General features: G+C 37.4%; 1 protein-coding gene across 1 annotated transcript in view; it reads left to right on the top strand.

Moving 5' to 3' along the window:
* Positions 1–6,060: 6,060 nt before the first annotated feature.
* upf3a (UPF3A regulator of nonsense mediated mRNA decay) overlaps positions 6,061–13,305 on the top strand; it is a 28,799-nt gene continuing 21,554 nt past the window's right edge. The window contains exon 1 of the mRNA XM_051926077.1: positions 6,061–6,257. Within this exon, the coding sequence (XP_051782037.1) occupies positions 6,117–6,257 (141 nt within the window). The 5' untranslated portion in view covers positions 6,061–6,116. The remainder of the gene's footprint in view (positions 6,258–13,305) is intronic.

Here is a 13,305-nt window from a genome sequence, read left to right on the forward strand (position 1 = left end):
GCAACACACGGAAAAAGCAATAAGACAGTTCTGTTTCATGGATTTTAGATCCTATCCTGTATATATTTAAGTAACTTTGTGTGTGTGTGTGCACGTGTGTGTGTGTGTGAGAGAGAAAGAGAGAGATTGAGAAAGGAATGAATGAAATGTTTTCAGAAATTATTAACCCAATTTGTATACAATAAAATTGTTTATTTTTATCATTGAGTGTATCACTTCACTGTTAAAAGAAAGACAAACAAAGATAACTGGCAGTAACAGTGCAAAATTCACAATTGGTATGCCAGTTTGAAAAGATAAGTTTTGACGGTAGTTTTAAAATGTGTTATTGAATCGAGTTGACATATATGAGAGGGAAGAGAATTCCAGAGTTGAGGAGCACTATGAGAGACGCTCGAGCTCCCATAGAACAGAGTTTGATGTGCGGTACAGAAAGTAGAGCTGCAGATGAGGATCTGAGTGAGCGAGAGGGAGTGTAAGTCTGGAGGAGATCAGTGAGGTTGTGGAGAGCTTTAAGCGTTAAGAGCAGTATTTTGTATTGTATTCTGTAGTTAACAGGGAGCCAGTGAAGTTGAGACAGAATAGGTGTAATATGTTAGAATAGCAGGTTATTATCCTGGCAGCAGAATTTTGAAGAAGTTGTGTGGGATGCCAGATAGAATAGCATTACAGTAAACTATACGTGAGGTGACTTGGGCATTAACGAATACTTCAGTACTGTGTTGCATAAGAACAGGACAAAGTCTAGAAATGTTACAGAGATGGAAGAAGGCAGTCCGAGAAATGTTATTTATATGGGAGGAATTATTTAATAATAATAATTATTATTTAATATTTGTCATTATTAGTGTATAAATGGATATAAATAATTACATTTAAATGATTCGCCAAAATCTGTTGTATGTAAACGATACTGTTTTAAACGTTATTGTTTTTTCATCAGAAAACCCAGTTTCCATGGTTATCTGTATTACGTAGTTTAAATGGCATTTTTGTCACTCGCAATATGGCGTATGCGCTGACGTATCGTATCGACTGGGCAACGCAGTGAATGCGGCGTCTATCTATATATGTCTATGGTCAATACTGTCCACCTGCAGAGCCACAGCACCATACGTCACCCCAGTTGTAGACCCGCAGTTACAGATCCGGAAGTGACGTCTTTGTCATTTCAAGACTGACTTCGTAAAATTACTTTTGGAAGGTTTTGGCAGGTCTCGGCAAAGCTCGGAATGTAACGTGGGGTCAAAGACCCGTTCAGAGACCAAATAATACGCATCATTGTGAAGTTCAGAGGGTTTCTGCAATCGCGTCGTGTCATACATCAAACTAAACAATACGGATCGTTTCTGTGAAATACACCATTAACATTTACATTGTGTTCGGGTCTGTGGGAACCATTTAACATGTCGACAAAATTGAAATCATCATGATCTGTGTTAATTGAAAATAGTTTTTCGTTTACATTCATGAAACGAAGTATACAATATAATTGTAATGTTTACACCACGTTAGAGTTTAGTAAAACATTAATAATAAAAGTGATTACGTTTTTTAAAATGTACTATGCATGTGTGCAATATTGTTCTAAACCAATTTAGAATAAACATTTAAGCCAATCTAATATTTTTAAACATGTATGTGAAGAAAATGGCAATACATATTCTACACTGAATTATGCTATATATTAATTGCCTTATATAGAACTGCTCTAGTGTTTGTCACTTATTATTATAAACGATGGGCCATCAAAAGAAAAAAAATGCTAATAAGAACACAATTTATTTATATAGCGCCCTGCCCAAAATTCAGAAAGAACAACAGGGCTTATACAATATTGGCTACAAATAATATCTTCACTAAATAAAGATAAATACAGAATATACAAAACATTCAAATAGAATAAAAGACAATAATGCAGACTAAAATACAACATATAATTCTACAAAAATATCTTGAACAAATAACATAAATTGTGATAAAAATTCAAACTCTGAGTACCTGGACAGATAGAGGGGGTAAACTGAAAGAAGGGGCGGAATGTCAGATCTGTTTAATGTCTTCTTAAACGAATGAGTTAAAAACAAATGAATCGAGTCAGCTCATCTCATTAATTTTGGAGGTCATTCCAAAGTCAGGGCGCTATATACAGCTGAAGACCCTGCTGTCACCCACAGACTGCAGGTTAGTGTGGGGCACAGAAACAGAGGACCTAAGTGGGCAGGTCAAAAACAGAATTTGATATTCAATCCTGTAAGACACAGGGAGCCGTGAAGGTGAAGCAGGATGGCTGTGATGTGCTCGCTGTTGTTAGTTCATGTCAGGACTCTTGCAGTTGAGTTTTGAATCAGCTGGAGCTGTGATAGAAGATCTGAAGGGGCACCTGCCAGTAGTGACTTACAATAATCAATGCTGGATGTGATAAAAGCAGGGACAAGTTTCTCAGCATTAGAAAAGGAGAGGAATGAGCAAACATAAGAAATGTGACACAGGTGGAAGTAAGAGAGTTTCTTAATATTGTTTACAAGGCTGAAATAAGAAAAGGAGGAATTAAAGTGACACTAACATTCTTTGCAGTATAAGAAGGTCTGATGAGATCATCACCAAGAATGGTTGAAGAGGAGCTTGTTTTCTTAAGTTGCACTTTAGTGCCACTTTGCAGGAGTTCAGTGTTGTTGCAATTTAATTTTAAAATGTTTTGCTTTGTTCAGGTTTTAATTTTACTTTAATTTCACTGAGGCAAGTTGTGAGCTGAGAAAGCTGTGATGAATTGTCACTTTCAACACTGAAATAGATCTAAGCATCATCTGCATGATAACCCAGTCCAAAGCTATGAATAACATGCTCAAGGGGAAGCACAGAGATACAGAAGAGCAGAGGATGTCATTTCATTAAGAAAGGGAAGTCAGATGGAGGAACTGCTGTGAGAAATTAAGGTATGAGGTTTGCCCTGGACATGATATAAGCTGCATAGCCACAACACCATTTGCAATAACTTACTTTTACACAAACTGGGACAGTAACTCCTCAAGAGGAAGGTAACAATGCTTAGCACAAAAAGGAAAAATAAGCCAGAGCTCCCATCTCAACTGCTGGCCTGCTTTGTTTAGACATTAAAGTTTGTCTAAACAAAATATTGCGACATCCTTGGTACACAATGTGACCTGCACAGGGATAGGAGATGCCTTGGCCAGAAATGATAATGGACTATAATGCTACAAAAAGAGCAGTGGAAAATTTAGACAAAACATTACGCTGGATGCTGGCCACAGGCAATTTTTTTCAACATATTGAACTCCTCAGAAAAAAATATTTTTGTCATCTCGACAACCTTGAACTGAGACTGGAATAGGGAGAAGGAGACAGGGCCTTTTTGAGGAGCAGGGTAAACCATTGGTGACACCTCACATTCTACAGGGACAACAAGTGCCAAAGACCTCAGCATGTACAGCCATTGTGTCGATTCAACAGTCCAATCCACAGGGGAACCAATGACGGCACCTGCAGTGTGTATACATAGTGAGTGTGTTTGTGTGTCTCACTGTGTGAACTTATACAGTTATTACAGTATTGTGTAGAAAATGAAAATATTCAGTTCTGCTTGATAAACAAATAGAATGTGATCTTAGGGTAAAGAGTAAACAGGTTATTTGCATTGCTTGTTAAAATAAAGTGACCATGTAATTAAAAAAAGTCCCTCAATAGTACATACATAGCAAAAATGTAATAATACGTTGAGATTCAACACAATTATTTTTCATGATTCTCAAAGAAAAATTTAAATATGATGTTTGTAAACTACTGCATTTGTGAAGGATTGAAGTGGGAGGCTATCCAAAACTATCATTGAGTGTATTTCAGTAATTTGTGTAGTGACTTAGAAAACCACAATATTACATTAAAATATACTGCTCAAAAAAATTAAAGGAACACTTTTTAATGGGAGTACAGCATCAAGTCAATGAAACTTGTGGGCTTTTGATCTAGTAGCAGAGGGGCTTGTTCATCAGTTTCAGCTGCTTTGGTGCACTAGAGGGCCAACAATGAGATGCCCCCTTAAACAGGAATGGTTTAACATGTGGAGGCCACTGACATTTTTCCCTCCTCATCTTTTTGGTCTGTTTTTTCACTAGTTTTGCATTTGGCTACAGCCAGTATCACTACTGGTAGCATGAGGAGATACCTGGACCCTACAGAGGTTACAAAGGTAGTCCAACTTCTCCAGGATGGCACATCAATACTTGTCATTGCCAGAAGGTTTGCTGTGTCTCCCAACACAGTCTCAAGGGCATGGAGGAGATTCCAGGAGACAGACAGTTATTCTAGGAGAGCTGGAGAGGGCCAGAGAAGGTCCTTAACCCATCAGCAGGACTGGAGGAACAGGATGAGCACTGGCAGAGCCTACAAAATGACCTCCAGCAGGCAGGCCACTGGTGTGAATGTCTCTGACCTCTGACAAAAAGAAACAGACTTCATGAGGGTGACCTGAGGGCCTGATGTCCTCTAGTGGGCCCTGTGGAGCTTGATTAGCATTTACCATAGAATACCAGAATTGGCAGGTCCACCACTGGCAGGTGCCCTGTGCTTTTCACAGATGAGAGCAGGTTCACCCTGAGCACATGTGACAGATGTGAAAGGGTCTGGAGAAGCCATGGAGAATGTTATGCTGCCTGTAACATTGTTCAGCATGACTGGTTTGGTGGTGGGTCAGTCATAGTCTGGGGAGGCGTATCCATGGAGGGATGCAGAGACCTCTACAGGCTAGGCAGCAGCACCTTGAATGCCATTAGGTATCGGGATAAAATCCTTGGACCCATTATCAGACCCTATGTAGCTTATGTCATGTCCAGGGCAACCCTCATGCCTTAATTTATAATATAATATTTAAGTTATCTTAATTTTATAATAATATAATCTTATATCACAAAAGTCAACTGCAAGAGTCCTGACACAAACCAACAACAGCAAGCACATCACAGCCATCCTGCTGCACCTTCACTACTCCCTGTGTCTTACAGGATTGAACATCAAATTCTGTTCTTGACCTGCCCACTAAGGTCCTCTGATTCTGTGCCCCACACTAACCTGCACTCTATGGGTGACAGCAGGGCCTTCAGCTGTATATAGTGCCCTGACTGTGGAATGACCTCCCAAAATCAATGAGATCAGCTGACTCCATTCATTTATTTAACTCATTCGTTTAGGAAGACATTAAACAGACCTGACATTCCGCCCCTTCTTTCAGTTTACCCCCTCTATCTGTTCAGGTACTCAGGGTTTGAATTTTTATCACAATTTATGCTATTTTTTCAAGATTTTTTTGTAGTATTATATGTTGTATTTTAGTCTGCATTATTGTCTTTTACTCTATTTGAATGTTTTGTATATTCTATATTTATCTTTATTTAGTGAAGATATTATTTGTAGCCAATTTTATATAAGTCCTGTTGTTCTTTCTGAGTTTTGGGCAGGGTGCTATATAAATAAATTGTGTTGTTATTAGTATTTTTATTTTTTTCTTTTGATGGCACATTGTTTATAATAATAAGTGACAAAAACTAGATACACATGTATAGTACATTTTGAAAAACGTAATCACTTTTATTATTAACGTTTTACTAAACTCTAACGTGGTGTAAATATTATAATTATATTGTATACTTCGTTTCATGAATGTAAACGAAAAACTATTTTCAATTAACACAGATCTTGATGATTTTAATTTTGTCGACATGTTAAATGGTTCCCATAGACCCGAACACAATGTAAATGTTAATGGTGTATTTCACAGAAACGATCCGTATTGTTTAGTTTGATATATGACACGACGCAATTGCAGAAACCCTCTGAACTTCACAATGATGCGTATTATTTGGTTTCTGAACGGGTCTTTGACCCGACGTTACTTTCCGGGCTTTGCCGAGACCTGCCGAAATCTTCCAAAAGTAATTTTACGAAGTCAGTCCTGAAACGACGGAGACGTCACTTCCGGGTCTGTAACTGCGGGTTTACAACTGCGGGTCTACAACTGCGGTGACGTATGGTGCTGTGGCACTGCAGGTTGATGCTATTGTCGCAAGGAATTGTCGCGGTGATTGACAGACAGAGAAGAAAACATGAGGGCCGAGAAAGAGCTGCTCGCCTGCGGCAGGGAAAGGAGGGCTATAGAAATTCAATTCCGAGATACGCCAAGGGATCAAAATTGCAACGCCGCTAATCTAAAACATAAAGAGGAGAAAAAGGAAGTCTTCACTAAGGTAGCTTACTTGTGTATGGCGTCTAAACGGAAAAGGAATCGGAATCATGCGATCAGCACCATAGACAGCGGTGGTACTCCGATATAAACGGATGCACTTTAATGACTATGCTTGAAATTAAAGATGCTCGCATTTAGGACGCATAAGCAACTAATCCAAAAAACAATCGAATATGTTTTCCTTGTGCAACGTAAGGTAATGTCTGTATCTTTACACCGCGTTCTATGAACTAAGAAAGATTAAAATTTAGCTTTACAGTATGTTATAATGCTAGGTGTTTGCAATTGATATTCCACCATAATTTGTCAGTGGTGACAGAATTAGTTAATCATAATATTACCTCAGGCACTCCATTTCTTTGCCATGTGGTGCAATGTAAATGTTAATATAATGTCATAAGAAGGCTTCTGCACTTGTTTGCACTGAATACATCTGAGAAGCATACACGTCTTTAAATTATTAAATTAATTAATACATCTCAGTATATAAATTTGATTGTCAGAGTCCCATAACAGCTCCAAACATTGTGTTATGTACTTGTTAGAATTACTTGGTCTTGTCTTACTTGAGAAATTTAAAACTGCAACCTGCTTTACTGAAAGAATTAGGTGTAAATATGGTACAACAATGTGAGCCCTGCAGAATGTGAGAAATTTGTGTACAGTATATGTAGAGTTTTTGAACTGCTATAGTAGATTGCATCTTCTTTATTAAATGCACGCTTTGAATATTTTATTAGTAAAATCAGTTTTTGATTTGCAGTTATTGCCCATATATATATTTATACTAAAGTAGTTGGCTACATAAATTTTATAATGCAGCTGGCTTATCCAGGAATCAAGTGAAATCTGTTTCAATTGCAGAAATGAAATAATGTGCAGCAGTTTAATTTCATCACATGTTTGTTGTACTTGTAAGAAAAATGTATTTCCAACGTATTTCTTATTCCAATATTCTTTTAAATAGACAATATACATTAACTGAGCAAGCATTTTTGGATCTTGTACACCTGCTTATCCATGCAGCTATCTAATCAGTCATTCATGTTGCAGAAGGGCATTGCATAAAACCGTGCAGGTACAGGTTAAGAGCTTCAGTGAATGCTCAAATCAAACCCCAGAAGGGGAGAAAAATTTGATCTTAATGATTTCAACTGTGGCATGATTATTGTTGGTGCCAGACAGGGTGGTATTTCTGTATCTGCTGATCTCTTATAATGTTCATGTTCTTCAGTCTCAACAGTTTACTCAGAATGGTTTTAAAATAAAAAAAAAAAAACATGCAGTGAGCATCAGTTCTGTAGACTTGTTGAAACACCTTGTTGATGAGGGAGGTCAGAGAAGAATGGCCAGACAGGCTCAAGCTGACGGAAAGACTACAGAGACACAGATAACCTCTCTGTACAGGTGTGGTGAGCAGTAAAGCATCCCAGAGTGTACAACAACTTGAGACTTGCAGCAGAAGTGCTACCGTAATAGAAGAACATGTCTAGTTTCAGCCAAGAACAGAAAGCTGTGACTGTGGGCATAGGTTCACCAAAACGGGACAGTTATGGACAGGAAGAAGGTAGCCTGCTCTGATTTCTTCTGAGGCACACAGATAGCAGTGTCAGAATTCAGCATGCAGCCAACCTGCATTGTGTCAACAGTCCAGGCTGCTAGTGGTGGTGTAATGGTGTAGGGGATGTTCTCTTGACATACTGTGTGCCTATTAATATCAATTAATCGTCATTTGAATGCCACAGCCTCTTTGAATATTATTGCTGAACATGTGCATCGGATCATGGGCTCTACTTACCTATCTTCTAATGGCTACTCCTAGCATGATAATGCAACATGTTAGAAAGCAAAAGTCATCTCAAACTGGTTTCATGAACATGGCAATGAGTTTGGTGTTCTTCAGTGGCCTTCTCAGTTACCAGATCTGAATTTGACATAACACCTTTGGGATGTGGTAGAACAGGAGATTTGCAGCATGAATTGTGTAATACAATCATGTCAACATGGACCAAAGTCTCAAAGGGATGTTTCCAACATCTTACTGATTCCTTGCCACAAAGAACTGAGGCTGTTTTGAGATCAAAAGAAGGCCCTACCCAATATTAGCATAGTGTTCCCAGTAATTTGTTCCGCGAGTGTATTTACCCTTTTTTTATGAAGGATTAGACTTGCGTGGATATGAGGATTGCAGACAATCCATTAGCAAATTTGTCCAGAGTCCTGTTTTCCCTGTATTAGTCAATATTTATTTCTTACACCCTAACAACACCAAAGGATATCTACTGGTATATATTAAGAAAATGTATCTTAAAGTTTCTCTTAAATTGATTAGCAGCTCTGGTTTCAGTCATCAGCTCCAATCAGTATTGTTATGCGGTTTGTACTCCTTTAGCTCATACTGATTTTTGGCCTAACCTGTTTCTTCACAAAATCCTCCAGTGTATGCTAGGTCTGCCCGTGAGTCTTCCGTTAGTGGGCTGTGTCCTGTAGATAGATAGATAGATAGATAGATACCCCTCTGTAGAAGGAATCTAAGGGGCACCTTAACCATCTGCCCATACTATCTGCAATGGTGCCTCTTAATTAAAAAGAGCAGCAGTCCTACTCCCGAGTCCAACTAAATTTTTGAGCTCATCACCCTGTCACAGACAGCTGGCCCAGCATCCCACTGCATGAACCTCATTTTACACCTTCTGATTGCACTAACATGTTTCAGTCACTACTGCATGTCCATGACTACAAAGCAAGGATGGACAAAACAGACTAAGTCAGAAACGTTACAGACTAACATGACCATGACTCCTGATTCATCAGAAGCATTTGTACAATGCCTGCAGTTCTTCATCATCTCTATCACTACTACAAAATCCCAATGCACCTAAGCTACTCCACTATGATGAGTTGCTTCCCTCATACATGAAGAGTAGTAATCAGTCTTTTCAAGAAAAGGATCATGAATTTTCAATTTGGAAGAATTTATTCTCATTTCAATCATGGAAAATCCAATTGCTGGTGGCACATGTCCATGTAAAAGAGATATTAGTCAGATGAGGCTTAAAGGACATAGTTATTGCAAATAACAAAAGTGCAAAATTTAGCTGGTCCTTTAAGCAAAAATCTTTATAGAAATAACAGTTCTTGTGGATTTAATTGATCCACATTTTCCCATTCTTCCTCACATTTTCAGACATCCTTGTCCAGATTGGGATGAGGTGTATTAAGCTTTTAGAAATTACAAGAAACATAGCTACATTACTCACAGAAATCTCTGCTTCTGTTCAAAATAAAACTAGTTTTGTACAAACATGCCAAACTATGTAAAGTTTGCTGGGTAATGCAAGGGTACTGTAAGCATGTTACTTATTAGATGACTTTTTTCCAGTTGTGGTACATAAAATATAAGCCAGTAATGGCATATTGGGCTTTTGTCTATTGTGAACCATGGCTCTTAAGTGGGTCATTCCATTTTAAGTTTCAGAAATGTTTTTGCATCACCATTTTTGATTTTGATTAAATGTGGCATGTCTTCCACAGCTCAGAAATATTTTTATTAAAAAACACAAAAAAAATTCTCTGTGCAACATAGGCACTTTTCTTCACCACAGACAGCATAACCATTATAATCTATTAAAGCTACATGGCTCAGCTATAGCTCATTGGAAACCTGAAAAAGAAGGATATTTTTTATTTTAGGCTATTTTTATGAAGAAAATGGATAAATAGGGAGAGAGATTAGGGTACAGTTGCAGTACATTTTTTTGTAAGTTCAGAGCTTTGTAGCTCCTAATTCCCTTTGAACAATATTTTTTTTGAAAGCAGGTGCACAGTACTTTCTTTCCAAATAAGTGACAAAATTGTACCCCACCCCATATGTCTCTTCTGAAAACTCTTGTTCTAACAAACCCAAACACTTTTGGGGTGAAGAAAAGTGCCGATATCTCAAGGGTTTTTTTATTTTTAATTAAAAACATGTTTGGGCCATGAAAGGTAAGCATGATTGATATGCCAAGTCTCATAAAAAGCAAAAATGGGGGCACAAAGGCTATTTATTGAATTTAAATAGAATATCACAAGCATAAATAGCATAATTTCTTTTTCCTTCATAGTGCTACATGTAGATTGCCAGCATCAGCATTAATTTCACTTTAAACTCCCATCATTTTGATTTGTCTAATGATGATTTTGTAAAAAAAAAATAAAAAAACAGCATTCTCAATTGAATCAAGCCAGGACATGGGAATAACATGTAAACTTCAAACAAAAGGGGTACAAGCATAGAGCAAAAGTACTGTACATAAGCAAGCAATCAAGTAAATACTACTGGTTGTACCACTAAAAAGAATAGGATTTCCCCTCCTATTTAAGCAGTTGCCATTTTTAATTAGTATCATTTTGAAATAGAATCAAACTATTTCAATGTCTTCATTATATACTGTACTATTTTGCCCGATGACTGAAGGTTACAATAAAGTTACAATTCCTCTTGCATGTTATAAAAGGCGATTGAAGGTTAGTGATGATGATGATCCCTGTATCCTTGTTTCACTTATTTCATTGCTATCACTGAGATTAGTACTTATTAAGGTTTCAAGCATCACCAGTGCTTCCTTGGCAATTTACTTTTGCAGTTCATAGTTAAATAATATACTGTATATATTTCATACAGGACAGACAGGATGTTGCTACAAAAAACAATGATGAAAACTCATGGTCTGTTGTTAAGTAAATCTGTTTGAGTACTGAAATCCAGTTGTATTTTTGTTAGGTTCCTGTCTCACTATCATTGTTGTTGGGAAAGCATATTGTATACCAGTTCTAATCTTATACATTGCCTTCATTCATGTGAACCAGGGTTCCTAAACATGAGTGTTACATAACGTATTATAGAATTAGAGAAAAGTCAAGCAAAATGACACCTTTTATTGGCTAACTAAAAAGATTACAATATGCAAACTTTCAAGGCAACTCAGGCCCCTTCTTCAGGCAAGATGTAATGTAAGATGAGTTGCCTCGAAAGCTTGCATATTGTAATCGTTTTAGTTAGCCAATAAAAGGTGTCATTTTGCTTGACTTTTCTCTACATTCATAATGGCTAACACGGTACAACACCTTATTATAGAAGTAAATTTAAGTCATACCTTCCTTATATTCTTCCATCCATTTTTCTGAATGTGATTTTCTTATTAGAAGACTATGGCTAATCGTCAAAGAAAGAGAGGAACCTACCATGAATAGGATGTCAGAAGCCCAAACTGGCTTACATCAGGATAATTTAACAACACAAGTTAGTCTTAACACACACATTTTTGAGAAATTTTGGGAAACCGGAAAAAAGTCACACAATTCTCAGGGAAAATACAGAAATTCCATTCAATGACTTAGCTGTTGATCTAACCCAGACTCCTAAGGTTCTGAAATAACAGGAACACTCACCATTCGTATCTTTTTAAATCTGGAAACCTAGTGTGGCAAAATGATTTATGTTTTTGGATTGGGTATTGTAGCTTCTTGACAACTGTGAGTTCACTGTAATGGTCATACAGGTGAGCGAAGGAATTACAGTACTGGGTAGTGAAACATCTGAAGGACAGAGTTGGGACTGCACTGCAGGAACAAGAACATCACTTGGAGCAATATATTGTATGTGCAGCATACCATCAAAAGAGAAGTGTGACCTTGGTAGAAACATGTCATGATCCATGATCGGTCTTTGGACAGATAGTGCTGTCTTTCAGGTGGTAGGGAGGCCACTTGGGGGAGACCTGGATTTATAAGCTCAATGAAAGGTTCAGGGTTGCAGGGTATGGAACTGCCTTCAGCCTGGTGTTCATGTTGCAGTTACAGGGCTGCTCCATGATGTTGCGTGGCAAGTGCATGACTAACAGGAGGAACAGAGGACAGGGTTGAGGTGATTATATGATGAAGTGGAAGAGGAAAAAGAAGTGTACACAGAGACACTTTAAAATAGGCAAGTGGGTAAGCCAACCTATCTAGCAGCCAGTGAACTGAACCAATGTATATACAGTAGGCCCAGAGAAGGCCTACATTACATTATAATATGCCAGGACCAATTATGTATTATTTCAAAAGCAATAGAAACACTTTAGGACATGATTTCTCATGGCAAATGTATATATACCCTGTTTGTGAAGAAATAATTTCGACTTGACAAAGTTATACTTTAACTTTTCTAGAAGCCTGGACCCATAAATGGACAGGCCCCTCTGCTTTTTAACAGATTTGCCATTTTGTCAGGCTGGCACTTTATTGAAAAGCAAAAGCATCTTCAGATACAGTAACACAAAAACAAAAACCAACCTAAACATCCAAAGATACGGTAACATAACAAAACAACCTCATAGTTGTTCAGCAGTTTGTTTTTTTGGTAACATTTATGAGTGTAGCAATAGAGAAATAAATCTCCAAAAATAAGTCAGAAAATAAGATCCACCATTGTGATTACATGATCAGTTGGTAGTGGTATGTAGGGGTTGTGAAGTAACTGTTTCAGTACAAATAACAAAGATGGAATGGAGAAAACTTGGAGAAAAGACCAACTGTAAAAGTGAAAAACTGCCAGTGGAAATATGGCACTAAGAGATGCAAATTCAGCCTCTGTATCACCATAAATTTTCACTTAACATTTTTAAAACTGAAACTGAACCACTCTTTACCCACACACTTTTGCAAAATGGGAAAGTGGTGTCGAGTATTACTTATAATTAGTGAAATGTAAATTTACCCTGCATGGATCAATTAAAATGTTTTGTAGTAAATGGCAGCCCTTCATTGATACCACCCTAAACTAGCAAACGTTGTAGTTTTGTAACTTTGAGCTTCTCAATCTCTCTAAACCTCTAGTCATTTTAACATTACTGACTTGCACTATTTTACAGTAATATACTCTATTATATGTATCCCTTTTTTTACTTAATAGGTAAATGGAATTTCAATATTGTCATTGAATGGAACAACCAGTATATTGCAAAGTCTGGCTTATTGACTTGGAATATGTATGTTGAATAAAATACATTGAAAGAGTTAACTTG

This window comes from Erpetoichthys calabaricus, chromosome 4 (assembly GCF_900747795.2).
Source record: "Erpetoichthys calabaricus chromosome 4, fErpCal1.3, whole genome shotgun sequence".
Classification (NCBI taxonomy): domain Eukaryota; kingdom Metazoa; phylum Chordata; class Cladistia; order Polypteriformes; family Polypteridae; genus Erpetoichthys; species Erpetoichthys calabaricus.